Source organism: Marmota monax, unplaced genomic scaffold, assembly GCF_021218885.2.
Source record: "Marmota monax isolate L192 unplaced genomic scaffold, Marmota_monax_Labrador192_F-V1.1 WCK01_AAM20220418_F8-fsc00017, whole genome shotgun sequence".
In the NCBI taxonomy this organism is placed as follows: Eukaryota; Metazoa; Chordata; class Mammalia; order Rodentia; family Sciuridae; genus Marmota; species Marmota monax.
The window spans coordinates 23,716,674-23,736,216 of NW_026695241.1; the positions used below are offsets into that span (position 1 = coordinate 23,716,674).

The window sequence follows — 19,543 nt, forward strand, 5'->3', positions numbered from 1 at the left end:
TAATTGCTGATTCACAAATGTGGATGCTTTTAAATTTTATGATGTACTGTTTGTTTTTTATCTAAGGACTTATTTGAAGAGATTCTCTGTGGGGCAGTAAAGATGATTTTGGACATAGTTTTCAAAAAAAATTGACATTTGTGACTTCATCAATATTTCTGACTTTTATAGTATCTACTTAAGTCTATTTTTTGGATAAAATATCTGATGTTATAAAATTAAAAAAAAAAAAAAACCTACCACATCATGTGGATAAAATCGAACTGAGGTAGAACTGGATACATGAGAATCCGTGTCACTAAAATAAAATGAAAGAGACTTTAGGGAATAAATAGTTTGTCAAATAGTAAAAAACAAAATAAACTCCCAAACAATTAGATGATATTTACATTATCTTCTCTTTTCCATGTAAACTTCAAAATACAAAATGGCATTTTCCTAGAGTTGTGAGTAAGAGCACAAGAGTTTGGGGCAGAGTGTCTAAGTTCAAATATCTTCTTCAGAGAGGGAAATCTCCAACAAGTTAGCTAAGCTCTCTATTCCTCAAGTTTCCTCATCAGTAACAAGATAATGGCACCCATATCACAAGGTTCTTGTGAATGTGTTTAAATGAGATAATCCAAAGAAAGCAATTAACAAATTTCCTGGAATCATTAAAAACAAAGTAAATTTAGGCTATAGTATAAAATAGCATAGAATGTAACAGTTCAATTTTGACAGGATGAATTCTGTAACTGGACTAAATCAACATGCTGAATTGAACAATCAGAAGATCCAACTGCTTTAAGTGGCCCCTCAAAACTCAAAAAATAAGTAAATTGCCCAAAGCTGAATAATGCATAAATGTGTCCCATCATTAAATGGAAGTCCTAAATAGGAATTAATGACTCTAGAAAGAAAAGTGAACTAATTAGTCAATAATGGATTTCAAAGCAGAAATCTGAGTCAGATAAACAATAAAATTTTAGAAAATGGAATATTAATATACTCTAAAACTATAATTGATTGTAATACGATCCAGATTCCTAATTTATCTGCTTGTCTTTTAACTACTTCATTACTTTACAAATTTCCTCCTAAGAAACTAAGCGTAACATATAACACAAATTTTAAGAAGTTCATCCCGAAAGCTAGTAATAAATACATACATACATACATACATACAAAATAAAAATTAGTTACTTTAAAAAGCTTTTGACCAAACTCTTACTTGGAAATAAAATTCTAAAATTACATAAAAAAGACAACTGAAGAGTATAAAATTAGGAATGTAAATATTTTTCTAATAAGCTTTTTTTCATCATGAAACATACAGAGAACATGATTTGTATGCTTAAATTTGAAACTGTGGGAAAATGATGTCTTACATAAATTACAGCAAATTTTGCTTTAATTTTTAAATATATAATAGGGTTTTAAAATATTTTTTTAGTTGTTGATGGACCTTTATTTTATTCAATTATTTATAGGCAGGGCTGAGAATTAAACCCAGTGCCTCACACATGAGAGGCAAATGCTCTACCACTGAGCCACAACCCCAGCCCAATAGTTTTTATTTTTAAAATAATGCTTTCTTTCTTCCATAGCAAAAATCCTTCAACCTTAATTCTTTGGAAAGCAAGGCACTATGACAAATTATTAAAGTAATACAAATATATTTTCAAAATAACTTTTATATCTAACATAATGATTATAGTTAATATTAAATATACTTGTATACTTAACAATCACTAGGAGAAGATCTGAAGTGTCCTCACCACAAAAAAAGAGAGAGAGAGAGATAGGTATGTGATATAATGCATATGTCAGCTAGATTTGGCCATTTCATAATGTACCAAGATTTTAAAACATCATATGTACATCGTATGTACACCATTTTATCAATTCAAAAAAATTTTTTAAACCAGTCTTTTTATCTCAAGGCTTAAAATCTTTAAACATGGCAAGTATGTGCAAATACATACACATTCTTAATATGTCTTCCCACGTACCAGATATTAGATGCTCTTCTTGCTGCTGGTTCAAAATTCACAAGTGACATATCACAGCCACCAGTCTCATAGAGTGTAGAAGAGAACTTACCTAGCAAATAAATGAATTTTTAAAAAGCCATTAGAATACTCAAAAATTCGGCTTCATGATAGACTAAACTGCATATTTTTTTACCTTTAAAAAGTACTATTAACTTTTTCCAATATTTAAAAAAGACTGATCTGCATGTAATTCAGTATGATATAAACTGAAAAGAAATATTAGACTATATTATAAAAATGTCAAAATATAACCAGATATTAAAAGTCAGAGATGTAAGTCAGCTTTCTCTTTTATCCTACCAGCACAGTCTTGTAAATATATTCAAGTAACCATATGAAATAATTTAATGTTTAACAGTCACCTAGCCACTCACTAGAAGAGATAAACGGCTCTATAAAGCTGCTTAAATTTTGAGATATTTCAATCTTTTAATAAAACTTTTTGGTTTTGGTGTGATACTAGGGATTGAATCCAGGAGTGTTCTGCCTCTTATCTATATCCCCACCTCTATTTAAAATTTTACTTTGAGACAGTGTCTCTAAGTTGTTGGAGCAGGCCTTAGCCTTGTGATCTTCTGGCCTTAGCATCCCAAATATCTGACTACAGGCCTGAGTCACCATAACCCATCTGTTGGTTGCCTTTTTTTTTTTTTTTAATGAAAAAATGAAATGTGTTAAAGTGAACTGAATGAGTATAATAATGTTAGCATTAACTATTTAATGAATGTTTTTAGTTGGAAGAGTCTACCATAAGGTTTCTATGAAGAATGTAGGAACAGTAATTGTTATAGCCAAAGATCACTACAAACTGATAAAAGGTTTAGAAATTAAACTGATTATAAATAAATGTAGATTTTTAAAAAACAACAGGTCTCAGGAGCTAAGCCCAGTCTCTCTTCCCCACTGAAAGACACTTACAGTGGTCCCTACACCCATCAACATGGTCCTCTCTTGAATATAGTATGCCTTACTCTCTTACAATAAATAAATAAATATCAATAACAACAACAAAGATCCAGCTGGCTTAAAATGAACTTTATAGAACAATATGGTTTCTGATGATAAATTTGACAAAATTCTGGACAATGCCTGAAATGCATTCTTGAAGACCTATGGTGCTGTATCAATGATTAAATAAATTAATATAAATTTCCAGGAAGGCAATGAAATGAAGTATATTAACTCTGCAACCACCTGGGTCTAGTCCAAGCTGTTTTAGTATTTATAAGGTTTTTTTGTTTCACTAGTTGGAATTACTAAGGTTATAAATATGAGAATTCAAAGGGCAATTTCAATTTGATGGCAGAGCTAAAAGTCAGATTTTTTCCATGCCTACAATGCAAACAGTATATAATAAGGATTTTTTTTTTTAATTTCCCAAGTCCTAAGTTTTCAATTCTGAGGAGATAACAAATATCCAAATATTATTTCAAAGTTACCCTAAGTTGTATATCTGTTGCTAAATTTTATGTTTTAAGAGCAATGCCACATCTAGGACACTGGGGCAAAATAGAATAGTAAGACTTACACTAAAAGGACCCTAAACATAGTAAGGATATACAGAACATTTTAACCATTACTTCATTCTTTAAAAGGACTGTACTCAGAAAAATAACTCAATAAAAGACTCAGTACTTTCTATGGGTCATGAGTTAGTATATGTAAAAATTTATTTTACATGGTGCTTTTTATAGTAGCATTTTCTTTGTCAGAAAAATGTACTCCTGAGATAAATTTTTTTTTTAAAAAAAAAGCTCTCTATGGAATACTTAGTTCATTGCTGTATTTTTTCAAGGAAGGATTATTCAACATATGGATTACCCAACCTGATGTCTATTCCCTGGTTTTCTATTCATGAGTCATTCAGAAACCAGATAATCCAACAAAAATTAAATATTACAAGCTTTCAATTTGTCTGCTTCTTTCAAGCATTACTGAAAGTTTCCCTGAGTGATAGAGAGGGATGAAGAAATTATTAGTAAATAAAAATTAAGTAGGGCTGAGGCTGTGGCTCAGTGGTAGAGTGCTCGACTGGCATTTGTGAAGCACTGGGTTCAATCCTCAGCATCACATAAAAACAAAGGTATTGTGTCCACCTACAACATACATACATACATACATATGTGTGTGTGTGTGTGTATGTAAGTAAAAATGTCAGCCGAATTGAAATTTTAAATTGTAATTTTTCAATATACTACTATATTCTAATTCATCATAGATACTCAAAGATTGGCTGTGCTATCATAATTAAACTTAATAGGAAAAAACCCTTGATCAAAATCAGATTGCAAAAAAATGCATAAGAATCACAAACCTCTGTTAATTGACTAAATCAATTAACAAGATTTAGAATCTTGTTAAGAGTGGAATGCATTCACTTATGTGTTGTAACATAAAACTTACGTGTATTTTAGAAATAAGTTAATTCTGGATTCAACAGAAACTACTTAAACCATTGCAGTATATCCTGAGTATTTAAGCTTTCCATAGGATTTTTAGTAACAAGTACTGTTCTTAGTTCTAAATATTCCTAAGTATTATTAAGAATAGTTTTTATATATAACTAAAATCAACCACTGGTAGTTATAATTTTCAAATTAAACAGTAAAAGAATATTGTCATTTTACTACATGTTATCTTTCATATATAGAGGCTTAGTATTAAACTTATATAAAAGTTATAAAATTCACAAATTTAAACAGAAGCATAAAACATGTCTAAGAAAAGGGAGGCAATGACTTTAATGGAGATACACGATTTCAACTCTGCTTATTTTCTTCCTTAAGAAGCTTATGTTTGCCGACTCAACTTTAGGAATATGTTCAGATTTTTAACGGCACTTGTCAGAACATACTCAACACTGTAACCAGGCTTCATGGTGTGATCCCAACTTAACTGCAAAAGAACAATTCCATGTCCTCCTTTATCTTTGGGTATGGCACCTGACAGCACTTCAGAAGTACCAATTTTATTTAGAAGATAAACAAATTAGAAAAAAAAAAATCATACCCCAAGCTGTCAAGTGCGATGGTGCATGCCTATAATCCCAACAGCTCAGGAGGCTAAGGCAGGAGGATCACAAGTTCAAGGCCAGCCTCAGCAACTACGCAAGGCCCTAAGCAATTAAAAGTGGCCAAACCCTGTCACAAATAAAAAGGGCTGAGAATGTGGCTCAGTGTTAAGTGACCCTAGGTCTCTAGTACCAAAAACAAAAACAAAAAAAAAACCTGAATAGCCCAAGGGTTTAGTGAAAAACTTAGAATATTAATATTTTAGTGTACAAATATGATAATCTATCAAAGGCAGCTTCAAAAATAACTGAAACAGAAATATTGCTACCGATTTTATAAAAATTGACTATCTTAAATTTATGTTTTCTGTCTTATTTGAAGTCAAATCTACAATCATATTTAAACTTTAGATTCAAAGTAAAACGTACCCTTATTATAATGCTATTTTAATACTGTCTGGCATTAAGAAAAATACTTCAAATTAAATTTTATTTCTGATGGGGGCTGGGGTTGTGGCTCAGTGGCAGAGCGCTTGCCTCACACATGTGAGGCACTGGGTTTGATCCTCAGCATCACATAAAAATGAATAAACAAAGTAAAGATATTGCATCCGTCTATAACTAAAAAATATTTTTTTAAAAATTTTTATTTCTGATGAATACAAACTGGGCAGAAAGCAGAACATCAATGAAATATGCCCTTTTCCTGTTAATTCTGATTGTAAACTAAAGCCATCTCATCATGATTCAACTTCCAGTTCATAATTATACCTGACAGGGCTCTCTTATGACTTAATAAAAGAAAATCAATTTCTGACAAAAAACAAAACAAAACAACAACACACACACACAAGACTGGAAACTGGAATTTCAGACTTACAAAAAACTATATTGGCCATAAGATAGCATCTCTAAAGAAAAAAAAGGAGTATTTTCATTTTTGAATATTAAACAAATGAATGCCGCTGTCTAAAAAACTCAAAAAATTTTAATTATACAAAATCATTTTTTTTTAAACTAGGAGAATTTCAAAGTAACCGCAGGCCAATAAATAAACAGTTGAGCATCAGGAAGATCAGTAAAATCAGATACTGATTTAAAGACCAAAGACACTTGGATCATTTGCCTGAAACCAGGAATGGCACAGAAGACAAATTCTAAATAAACACTGGTAAATACTGATAAAGGACATGTTAACATAATGGAATTCTATAACTTGTGTTATCAATAGAAATCCTAATCACCTGACACAAAGAGGAGCACATCAAGAATTTAAAGAACAGTACTCACCTAAGAAACTCCTACTTTCATTCTTGATGTCACTTTCTCGTTTCTAAAGATAACTATGTACATTGGAAGGAAGTGGCTTCCAGAAGGACAAATCATCTCTAGGCTTGTCCTAATCATCCAAGTACCAATAACAAAGATAGCCTCTTCAATTTCTTCAATAATTTTTTGTTCTTTGACCTCTAACCCCTTCTGTTCATTCTGTGTTCTCAAAGTCTAATCCTGATACACCATCTGACTTCTCACTTTCCTAATATTACTTTTAGGGTAGGAAGGGACTACAAGAACAAAAGGAGATACATGGGCAATAAAATTTATAAAATGGTTTTTAGAAGACTACTAGAAAACCTCATACAGCTATATGACTAACCTAACAATGCTTACACTTCTGACAGTGATGGGTATTGTGTTCACAGTGCTATGTCAATGAATATATTAGATTTTAAAGAGAGAAAATCTTTAAAAACAGTTCTAATTTCTTAGACAGCACTCCTTATTACCATGAATGGTGACTGAGTCTCCGAGGTAACATCATAAGTTTTCACCCAGACAAAAATGACTCATTATATTGCTACTTACGAGCTAATGGACTTGTTTTAGACTTTCTAGGTCAGATTGTCTTTACTAAGCAACAATTCAAGTCTGCCACTGTAAAATAAAGCAGCCACAGACAACACATAACATAAACACATTTATTTTATTTATAAAAATAAAAAGACATCAAGCTGCCCTTCGTCTACAGGCTACAGCCAGCCAATCCTTATCCTACCAGATCAAATATTTTGGGCTCTAAAATCTCTTTAATTCCTGTGGCGAATGGAAATCATCTTCTAGTTTGAAGCTTCAATGTTTAGGATCAGTCCTTTTTCCTGGAATGTACAATACTGAGCTAGGTTTTTAAAACATGACAGTAAGGAAAAGGGGAGATATGAGAAGAGGTTGACTTAGCTTTATCTCTACTACATGGTAACAGTAAAAGACAAAAACACACTGATATGATTTACTGAATGGCTACCCCACCCTCTAGTTCTGACTTAACAGGTCATGCCTTAATGCACTGTTAAAGACTCTACTCCCACTCCCTAATTCCCAAATCAAATGAGCTTTACAAAAGTATATGTACAACTTCAAACTCTGGTATGATTTTTATCACCTACTCATACTTTATTTCAAAGGGACAATTACTTCTTATCTTGGAAAAATAATCTGTAACAATGATATTGGTGACATTAAGACCAATCAAACAAAAAGGCATAATAGGAGAAAATATTTGCAATCTGACAAAGAAGCTAAATCTACAATATCAAAATAACACTATTATACCTCAACAGTAAGAAGATCAACAACCTAATTTTTAAGATAAGTAAAATATTTGGACATATCTCATAAAGGATATATGTACGACCAAAATATATATATATATATATAAAAATTCCCTCATCCTAATCCAGAAGAGAAATGTAATTTTAACCACAATGATACCATCATATATACATTAGGGCTAAAATTATAAAGGCCAATAATAGCAAGTGTTGGAAAAGACAGGAACAACTAGCTAAAGGGAATAAAGAAAAAAGTTTAGATGTTTTGTTTAAAACATCCCAAAATTGGAAACACCACAAATGCCTATCAACAGGTGGGTGCACAAACAAGAGACAGGATTGCTCATGCCATGAGTTAATTTCAGTAATAAGAACAAATATATGCAACAATTTTATGGCCTCAAAGATCATTATGGAACATGAGAAACTCAACACAAAACACCACATACTCTATGACTATATTCATGTCAACTTCTAGAAGAGATAAAATTGTAAGAACCAAGAACAGATAAGTAGTTGCCTACAACTAGAGGCAGAGGAGATGTGGACTGCAGTGGGCACCAAGAATCTTTCAAAGGTAAGAGAACTATTCTGCATCTTGATTGTGGTGTTTCATAAGTGTACACAGCTGATAAAACACATTGAATTGTACATGTTAAACGAATGAAATGTATATCCCCAAAACTGATGGAAAAAAAAGAGTATAAAAAGACTAGTCAGGTGAGAGTCTAAGTGAAGGAGCATGAAACAGCATGCAGCCTGTGGAATTCTCACCAGATAAGAATCAGGATTTTGGAGAATGCTATTGGTATTTGTTTTTTCTGGTATTTCATTTAAAAAGTACTACTCATCAGAAGATTAAAGGACTATATAAAATGAAATTTCCTACTCCCAGGTTAGTCATAGTCAATATGCCAGAGCATATTGTGTTATACTAAACAAGACAAATGGATTGTTCTCCTTACATTTTTCTACAATTTCTGTTTTTTTCATTACTAAATAACCCTTACTTTTAATGTCCATAATACAGAGGCATTAAATTCTGAATATTATATTATCAATTATTATGAGTTGTAAATCATTACTTTATGTATATCATTTCTTTAAGTAGTTCTCTAGAGATGGATCCTTAGCATTTTTTACAGCTTTTCAAAATTAGGAAAAGTACTACAATGAATATCCATATGCATTTAAACTTGCAGGTTTGCAAAATTTGTGGATTAAAGACATGGGCATTTTGGGGGCTGGGGTTGTGGCTCACCAGTAGAGTGCTCGCCTAGCACATTTGAGGCCCTGGGTTTGATCCTCAGCACCACATAAAAATAAATAAATAAAATAAGGGTACTGTGTCCAACTATAACTAAAAAATAAAATATTTTTTAAAAAGATATGGGCATTTTTGGTCCATAATTTATTTGACCTACAAAAATATTCTGTCATTTAACTGCCTATTTCTCCAAACCCTTTGCAACAATGGACACCATTACACTTTCAACAGATGAAAAACAATCTTAATCCTGCTTTTAATTTCCAATTTTAAAAATTATGAGTAAGATTGAGGTTGTGGCCCATGATTGTAGGTGTCTTGCATTTCTTTTCTTTGAACTATCAACTTTTCTAGTAGGTCAATGATCTTCATTTTATTGAAGTGAAATTCCTATCATCTTATTATGCCAAAGACTGATAACTGACCTTCAGTATCTATCTACCTTCTCCTTATTCGTTTTAATAATAGGACCTTCCCCTAACTGAATTGCAGCTAAGCCCATGTCCATGTAGTTAGAGGTCCTTCCCAATCTCTCGCAGCTGGAAGTTACCTGGTGATTATGTACAGGCAAATGGGAAGTAGAAGAAACTGAAAGGCACATTTTCCAAGTCAAGAATAAAAGATAAAGCCTAAATGACCTTCACATTTTCTTACTCCCCCCAACCCCACACCCCTGTCCTTGTCCCCCTACCCCCTCCACTATCACCCTCCCTTCAGTTTGCTGGGAAATTTCAACAACCACAGCAGTTGCTCTGAATCAGCCCAGGCACAAGTGGAAGATAACAAGAGTCAACTCATCTAAAAGAAATGGATCTCATTAGATTGTTATGAGTGAAATATAAACTTTAATTTTAGCCACTGATGTCAGGGCAAGGGTGTCTCTATGTATATTTCTATGTGATAAAGAACCTTATCTATATTTCAACAAATGCATATTAATAAACTTTAATTTATGATCTTAAGAATGCTTAATGTTAGAAAGCAATCAAGTTTAGCTTCAATGAATTCTTTAGAATATACTAGCAAGAGACAAATAAGATATCTCAACCAGTCTTCTCTAAAATTCCTACCACAATTCAAGTTTTCAAAACTATTTAAAATAATATTCTATAGTCTTCCTATAGGAACAATTATAAACTTCTAAGCATTATGCAGGGAATTAATATTGGGCAGATAAAATTAAAATTATCTAGGTTTATTTTAAACTTACATTTGTGGGGATAAAACAGACACTTCTAAACCCTGCCAGATAAAGTATAAACTGGTATGAGCTTTCCATAAAGCAATTAACAAGAGCATACATCAAAACCCAATGTTTATTCTCCTTGACTGACAATTCAACTTCAACATATTTATCCTAAGGAATTAATCACAGCTACATATAAAGATTACATAAAGAACCTTCAGCAAAAAGGAATTATCAGTAAACATCTCAAAGACTAACCATAACCTTAGTTATACTACTTAAATAAACCATGATATAATCATATTTTATCATTATTAGCAATAGCAATGATCATTCATCTGATAAACTTACTATTGCCAGCACTGTTATATTACTTTACATGTTTTAACAGATATAATCTTCATAATAAACCTATGAAGTAAGCACTATTATTGCCCCAATTGACAAATGAGAAAACTATGGGGAAAAGTCACATACATGTATACATTACCAAAGACTTAAAGAAAAAATACATGGGAGAGAGAAAACTTGTCCAACGTCAAATAGCTAGTGTAAGTGGCAGAGCATTGGATTGAAATTCAGAAGTATGGTTCCATAGAGTTCTCTACACTGTACTGTTTTTCATATAGATGTAAGTGACAAAATATCATATACCTATTTAAAAACAAGTGAAAAAAGGTACAAAACTCATACAGTAGCACAATGTCACATAAAATGATTACAACTCTATTTTAGAAAATTACATACATATGTATATTAAAAAACTAGAAGAGGGGCTGGTGTTGTGGCTCAGTGGTAGTGAGCTCACCTAGCACATGCGAGGTCCTGGATTTGATCCTCAGCACAACATAAAAATAAATAAATAAAATAAAGGTATTGTGTCAACAATAAATATTAAAAAAATAAACTAGAAGAAAAAAATCACAAAATATTAATAGTGGCTATCTGAGTGATGAGATTATGATGACTTAATTTTTCAATGTATCTCTTGATATTTGTAGACTTCTATTTCTGTTCTAAGGATGGGATTAATAGCACATCATAATTCTATCAAAAGGAAGTGTAAGTACAATATATCCCCTATATATAATTCCTCCTTCTAGATACAATAAAGCACTTGTACTGTTTCAATAAAAATGAACAGTTAACTTTCATTTACATACCATGAGTTTCACTTTCTCCAAAAAATATATTTTAAATATTTTAGTATCTTTCTACTAAAAAACAAACACCAATTTGGGCACACATCTGAAATCCCAGCAACACAGGAGACTGAGGCAGGAAGATCACAAGTTTGAGATTGGCCTCAGCAACTTAGCAAGGCCCTAGGTAACTCGGCAAGATCCTGTCTCAAAATCAAAAATAAAAAGAGCTGGGAATGTGGCTCAGTGGTTAAGTGAGCCTGGGCTCAACTCCCAGTACAAAGAAAAAACAAAACCAAAAATAAGCAGCTTAATAAGAAGGGCATCAAGGTGTTTCGAGATTTCCTGGGAGTCTTCCCCTACAGCTAACTACATTTTCAAGTTAATAAACTCTGTAGTAAAGCAGATTATTTCAAAGAATACCTTCTTTGTCAATCTTTCAGTAATGAAACAAACAAAAGAGTCTCAGGAAAAAAAATAAAATAAAATAAAAAGATGAGGGGAAAAAAGAGCCTCAGAAAAACCAATTCAAGCAAACACACACACACACACACACACACACACACACACACTGAGGATTTAAGTGGGGGGTGGGGGGGCGCTTTGCCACTGAGCCACATCTCCAGCCCTCCTTTATTTTTTTATTTTTTCTTCTCTAGACGGGATCTCATTAACTTGCTTAGGGCCTCACTAAATTGATGAGGCTGGTCTCAAACTTGCAATCCTGGCTCAGCCTCCCAATTTCCTGGGATTACAAAAGTGTGCCACTGTGCCCGGCTCATGCAACAATTTTTAAACACCTAAAACATTAACCAAATTTTAAAAAGTCTTAATCAGAGAAATACTACTCATGTTTACATATTTTATATGTACATATATATAAAACTGACATGTGCTTGTTTCCTGTCTATATTGTAAGAGTAATTTTTAATTTTTCCAAATAGAGTTGAAATAATTTTGTATATGCTTTTCAACACATATATCCTCAGCAATGATCACCAGTAATTTCATACACACACAGGCCAATTTTTCTTTCCTACCTGATCTTATATAGAACATTCCCTTTGAGATATGTTACATATTCAGGGTTATTATCAACTATGAAAGTATTTTTCATCATTGCATCTACATGTTAAGTCTTAATTTATAAGAGGAAACAGAGATTAACATAAAAATTGAGAAGCAATTGCTAAATTTTATAGAAAAAGCTCAGCAAATATAAAATAGAATTTCAAGACTACCTGATTTCAGTCTCTCCTGTAGTGTAATCTTGGAACTAAACTACAATTTGTTTTACTTAGTATTATTACATTTTAATTCACAAAGTAGCATAAAACCAAGTGCAAGAAGCAAATCCAATAAAAAATGATCAGAATGAAATTAAATCAAACTTTAAGATGTGATCTTTAAAAGAACAACATATAGCATTGAAAGATAGGTAATTCTGATAGAAATTTCTTTTTAAAAAATGTTTTCTTCAAAATAATTGTCATTCAAGCCATCACTTCCATTCAAGCTTTTTTTTTTTTAAACTTGGTTTTCATGGAAATAAAGCCTATAGGAAAGGGTTTTTTTTTTTATTATACCACTTATTATTCAGTTTCTAAAAGTAATTTTGATTAACAATTATGCCTGCTGAACAGATGTGAGTATGTGTATATGTATATAGTGTATATATTGTTATATATAAATGTCTTATGTATATGTATATATTTTCACATGTGAAAACTGCACATGTGAATTTTTTTAATAAAGCAGCTAAACTGGGAAGGAAACAATCCCTTATAGATATCCCTTATTTTTAAGAAACATCATGGCTAACTTTAACATATCTGAATATACAGTACCCAAATCCACTTATACAAAATTATCTTACTATTGTTAATTAAAATCACATGAAAAACTAAACCATGCCACAAAAATATTCCAGTTTCCCTAGCAGTTCTTTTTAAGTCAGTTGCAGTTCATTTTCAGAATTTTGAGGGGACAACTTTATGTACTGTGGAACAGGTATTCACTTTCCCTTCATTGTTTTGTGCTAATTATTACTAAGCATTCAATGTGGCAGCATTCAAGTATTACAAGCCAAGAACTAGCTATCAAAAGGCAGTTAAGGGGCTGAGGTTGTGGCTCAATGGTAGAGCGCTTGCCAGGCACGTGTGAGGCCCTGGGTTTGAATCTCAGCACCGTGTATAAATAAATAATATTAAGGTCCATTGACAACTTAAAAAAAAAAAAAAAAAAAAAAAAAAACGCAGTTAACGTGAAGGGAAAAATTCAAATTCCCAGAGACTATCCTGAGTGTCTACCAGAAAATGCTAAAAGTACCTCCACCCAGGAGGCTTTATTATCAGAATGGTAAGACAGTTTATAGGTATGTATTTCCAATAATCTGCATATGACTTTAAAAATGAAAGTTTTTAATTAAGGCATGCTTCACTGATTTTTTAAAAGAAAACTAAGAATTTTCATTGAGGAAAATCATCAACTGTTTTATGCTTTATCTGAAAAAGTCAAAAAATCTGAAGTGGATCAACATGAAGCCTTTTACTTTAACCAATCCACCAAAAGAATGCTACTCAGGATGGCCTTACTTTGTTATTTTTAATGAATACTAAGTTCTCTCTAATCCATGAAGCCAGCAGACAATGAGCTGGCATCTAAAGTTTCATATTCACAAGCCTTCTGTCCATCTGGACACTAGGTTAACTGATGATGAACAAAGATATTATCACATGAATGATAAACTAAATATTTGCAACTAAAAAGTTTCACCTGCAACTAAATTAAGTAGCAAAACTGACGTCTAATTCTCTCTTAAGCACTCTCCTTAGAGATTTTCTTAACTCTCCAAATTACAAACCTAGAACCAAAAGCATTCCAAGTTTAAAATTAAAGTATTCCAATGATTTGTTATTTTATCTAAACTCACTCACTCTAATGTTATAAATCTTAGATGTCCATTTTCAAGATTTGTTAAAGATAATCATTTTCATCAATATGTACATTTACATATCTATTAATATCTCTGTACCTATTTTACAAAATAGAAAAGGAGCCAATGGACAGATAGCGTAAGAAGCTTTACTGAATTCTAATTTTGGTACTTTACACCACATATCCTTCCAACTAAAGCATCAATTAGATGTCATTTTTATAAGTGAAAAGCAGCTATAACACAAATAAGCAAAATCACAAGTGTGTGTTTCTTAATAACTAATCTGCATTCTGAGCACAACAAAGCTGGAATCTACAGCTCAATATAGAGAAATAAAAATGAAATCAATATAGAGAAACAGAAATCAAATCAGTATAAAATTTTACCCTTATTTAAAGGCATAAAGCAGATATTTGAATGGCTAATGTATTGGCAAGGTTTTCAATTATACGACTCTGAGAATTAATTATTTAATAATTTATGTGTACATTTATAGATATGTAAACAGGAAAAAGGGATATACTTTATCCAGTTATTATCTGATATTAATATAGAGCCATGATATCCTCAGAGTATTGTATTTAGAACTATAATAAATTCTATTAAAAATGTTGGACATTGTAAAATGTAGAATACCTCAAAGAGATATTTTTTAGTAACTGACCATTAGAAAGCACTTTTGCCTTTCCTATATATAGCATATTCAAAGAAATCAAAGGGTATTTTTTGTAGGGGGAGGTGTGCTGGGGATTGACCCCAGGGGCACTTTACCATTGAGCTACATCCTCAACCCTTTTTATTTTTTGTTTTGAGACAGGGTCTCACTAAGTTGCTTACATTGGCCTCAAAGTTGAGATCCTTCTGCCTCAACCTCCCAAGTTGCTGGAATTATAGGTGAACCCCACCACACCGGGCCTAAACAATTAAAAAAAAATTCTCATATAGTACAAATGCTTGGGAAAAACTGTCAAAATAATTTTCAAGAGAATACTAAAGTATAAACTTATTAATACATTAACTACCTACTAATAATGGACATGCTCAAAATAAAACACAGAGTAAGAAGTAGAAACAGACAACAAAAAAGCAAAAAACTTAAATTTTCCTTACACACTGGGCAAACATGGTGCTCTTATGCATAGTTCCAAAATGAAGCTATCTCAAGAAAGAAGTGCAATCATCATCCATTATCTGCTGCATTAAAGTTTTGTATAACCAAGATTACATAAGGCCTGCATACCAAGTTCATCTTGCAAACTGCTACCGCCTACAGCAGATGCATTGTCATGTGATGCTTCTAAGTGGACACTCCCATTTCTCACCAGCAATGAGGCACTAGCACTGAGCACTGCAGCCTGGGAAGGGGGGCGGGACTGGACTTTGACCTGGGCTGTGGACTGCTGGCCTTGCTGACCATCTTGAAGGCTAGGAGAAAACATGGATTGGGGAGACATTACAGGGAAGAAAAGAGAAAATAGCTAGAATGAAATCAATATAGAAAACTGATTTCAAAAAGACACTTTTCAATGTAACCTAAGAAAGAACCAACTTTGTAAAATATAGAGATGACACTGCCAACTTAAATGTTCTGGTCCTTATCAGTTTGATTTGTAGTGATTAATGCACTGAACATTTAATATATATGTAAATTGCTCAATCTGCAACTTTCTTCTACTTCAAGTCAAATAAATTCTAGTGTAAGGGAAACAAAAAGCAACAGAGTTGTGAGCACATTCACCATATGTGTCAGTTAAACATGCACTTTTATTTATAATCTCAAACAATTCTAAAATTTTCTTTAAAACATTCTGGGGTCTCAATTTTATAAAACAAAGTCTCTATGCACTTGAAAACCAAAGAATCTTAACAAATGCAACCAAGACAACAATTCTGAATAAAAAAAAAAAATCACAAACTAGTGGAAGAGAACAGGAAAAACTCATTCAAACAAGTGAAACACAAATGACCATCAGAATATTGACAGAAGCAGAATAAATATAAAATATTACCTATAAAAAGCCTACATATTTCTGAAATAACATGGTTAGTATTTAAGGAGGTAGTTAAAGATTATGTTCCCTGAACAAATTGTTATTTCCTTTTTAATCTGTTTTGTAGTCTCATTAACTAGGACCCATCATTTTAGAAAATATATTTTGGAAACCTGTAATTTCATGGGATGTTCTATCTTTTCTAAATTCCATAAAGGTTTTTGCTACAATATTTAGTATTTAGTATAAAGTTATTAAAATTATTTATAAAATTTTCTATATCATTCTTATATTTTTATAAATTTATTTAGATAATGTGAATTTTAAGGCTCATATAATATCTAAACAAATTTAAACTGATGAAATTCATGAAAACATTTTAATTATAATTATTAGATTATTCTCAATGAAATACTGCTTATTCTTCAATGAAACACTGTATTCCGTTAATCTGAGCTGACTTTGAACAATCCCAAGAGTCTGCTTCTAAAATTATTAGACCTCTAGAACAAAAAGAATGCTATTCAGGATAGCCTTACTTTGTTATTTTTAATGAATACCAAGTTCTCTCTAATCCCTTAAATTCAACATAATAGTTTCTCTGATGCCTATAAAACAAACTTATCTACTACAGATGGACCATGAAATAAAAGGTTAATTAAAAATATTTTAGTCTGTGGCTATATCAACAGAATATTCTGGAACTGCATTGTCTGAAGTAGTCAGGAACTATTTAAATTAATTAAAATTTAATTTTCTCAGTAATACAAACCATATTTCAATTGCTCAATGATCACATAACATAGCCAGTGGCTAACAAAGTGGGCAGTAGTTAGTAATTAGTGTCTACTACATTGGACAGTGCAGATTACAGAATATTTCTACCATCACAGAAAGTTATATTGACTAGCAACATTCACATTTCAGGCTTGTTTTAGCATCACTGAAGGGTACATGTTCTAAGCACAAATAAGAATGCACACAACATATAAGAAAAATCAAATCTGCAAAATTTTGACTTATAAATCCTTACTGGCATAACTAAGCCATAACTACAAAAGGATTTATGTAATAACTTGTTTGGACTAGAAACTTCATATAATACATATAAATCAAGACATGATCTGAAGATAAGTTTTTATCTTCCATACATATATAATGCATCTGATACTCTTCCTCAAAAGCTATCTAAACTTATTCACAAACCTTACCAAGCTGAACAAGTTTCACAAGAGAAAAACAGCAAGGAAAAATATCTAAGTAGTTTAAGTACTGTGTCCTTTTAGATTCAAAAGAGCCAAATTTTATGGAAATTGTACTCAACAAGTTTTTCTAGTAATTTTTCATATAATCATAAGCAAAGATGGTTAGTACACTTAGATGTATTTCTATATAAGTACATTTGAGAATATTTGAATCTTGAACCCAGATGTACAATGTATAACCAAGTTTATAAAATGTTTTCAAAATATCAGGCAGTTGATTTTTATCAACTCCAGAATAAAGAAGTAAAAGAAATGACAAATTCTATGAGATAATAAATATTGAGTTTAAAAGGTAGTAATAAAATATTTATTTCCCTTGCGTTTCTATTTTTAAAACCCTTCAACAAGAAAAAGTCTGTCACTTTTGCAAAAATTGTCAAAAAACATAATCCTGATGGGTTGCATTTCATTTCAAACTAATAACTGGCATAAATGTATCTTCTTTACAGTTCCAATTATATAATAAAACTAGCCATTTGAAAAAAGGTAGCAACTACTTTACAACATAGCAAAAGGTAGAAATTTAAGTGTTTAATTATTGGCTACCACTAGTATCACTGGTATACAATCATGCTAATTAACATTTCCAGTTTAAATGAAGAATAATTGGTCTTGTTCTTTCTTCTTCTGTAGCACTGAAGTGATAGTTAGCACATCCTTTCTTGTACTGTCAATTAGTTTTGTATGTGTTGTCTAAATAAAAATGTAAACTCTGAGAGTGTGACTCCATAATTCCTCTCAATCTCCAGATTCCAGAGAAAAGAATATCTTCAATGTAATACACAAGTATCTGATTAATTCTTTTCTGAGCACAAAACAACCTTCATAAATTTCTAACAATGAACTCTCAAATATAATTGTGATCTTATTTTTTGCCACTGATCTTTCAGTCTTATATTTTAAAAAGTAACATTTAGGTTGATAAATACAGAATTATTAATATTTGTCTTCTAATATTTTTAAATATTTGCCTTTGTTTTTAGCTCTACTGACTAGGAACAATTGGCAAGGATCTCTAAAACCTACATATAGGCTAATTTTTTTAAAAAGCTATAAAAATAGTTCTGGAGGAGTTTATTCTAATAAGCATTATTTAAAAATGCAAATTCTGTTTGTGAGAAAATTCATGATTCACTCCCAAACCATGTAAACAGATTTTACCACATTGCTTTTTGGATGGCTCATTAGAAACTATTCACTGAAGTTTAAAATAAATTATAGTAGTCTCCCTTTATCTAAAGTGTGGGGTGTGTGTGTGTGTGTGTGTGTGTGTGTGTGTGTGCGCGCGCGCACGCGCACCATGCTCCCACCACCCTACCCACTACTCCCTGCGGTCCCCCGCAGTTCTAGAGAACCATGATCAACAGCAATCTGAAAAAAGTAAATGGAATTCCAGAAATAAACAATGTTTAAGTTTTAAATACCTTTTATAATAACATATCTTGTTATCATTCCTAGTTTATTATGTTATCATTAATTTCTTTCTTTCTTTCTTCCTTTCTTGGTGGTACTGTGGGTTAAATACAAGGGTGCTCTACCACTGAATATACCCAGCCCTTTGTTTTAAAATTGGAGACGGGTCTCATTAAGTTGCTAAGGGTGGCCTTGAATTCGCAATCCTCCTGCATTGGCCTGCATCTGCATCGCTCAGATTAAAGTCATGTAACACTGAACCCAGTTTGGCAGCAATTTCTTACTGTGGTGAACTGAGAAACTTTATCATAAATATATTTGTATTGTTGATATACACAGGGTTTAGTACCATCTGATGATTCAGGTATCCACTGGAGGAACATTTTCCCTACAGATAAGAGAGATGAGTGTAGTAAATTTTACTAGTATTTATATAGTAATTGTAATGAAAGTATTGACACATATATTCTATCCGTTTTTGGCAAATAAGTTTGCCATCTTTGAAATGACCATGCCATCCTATATTTATTTAAAGATGAGATTATTATTTGAGAGCTTATACCAAAAAAAATAACAATACTTCCCTTTAATATTTTTATGATTACAAAAGATGATTTTAATAAGTTGGTACTTTTTCCTAATTCCTCTCCGTTAAATTTTATTTCACTTCACTCATGAGGAAGAGTAAA

General features: G+C 31.8%; 1 protein-coding gene across 6 annotated transcripts in view; it reads right to left on the reverse strand.

Annotated features, from left to right (window-relative positions):
- Window positions 1-19,543, reverse strand: part of Pcnx1 (pecanex 1) — a 154,478-nt gene that overhangs the window by 73,064 nt on the left and 61,871 nt on the right. For 4 of the 6 annotated variants that reach the window (XM_046440989.2, XM_046440990.2, XM_046440988.2 and 1 more), the window contains 3 exons: window positions 15,426-15,610; window positions 1,992-2,082; window positions 241-298 (listed from right to left, as the gene is read on the reverse strand). In XM_046440989.2, coding sequence (XP_046296945.1) covers window positions 241-298; window positions 1,992-2,082; window positions 15,426-15,610 — 334 coding nt within the window. The remainder of the gene's footprint in view (window positions 1-240; window positions 299-1,991; window positions 2,083-15,425; window positions 15,611-19,543) is intronic. The other 2 variants (XM_046440992.2, XM_046440991.2) reach the window with 1 other exon arrangement.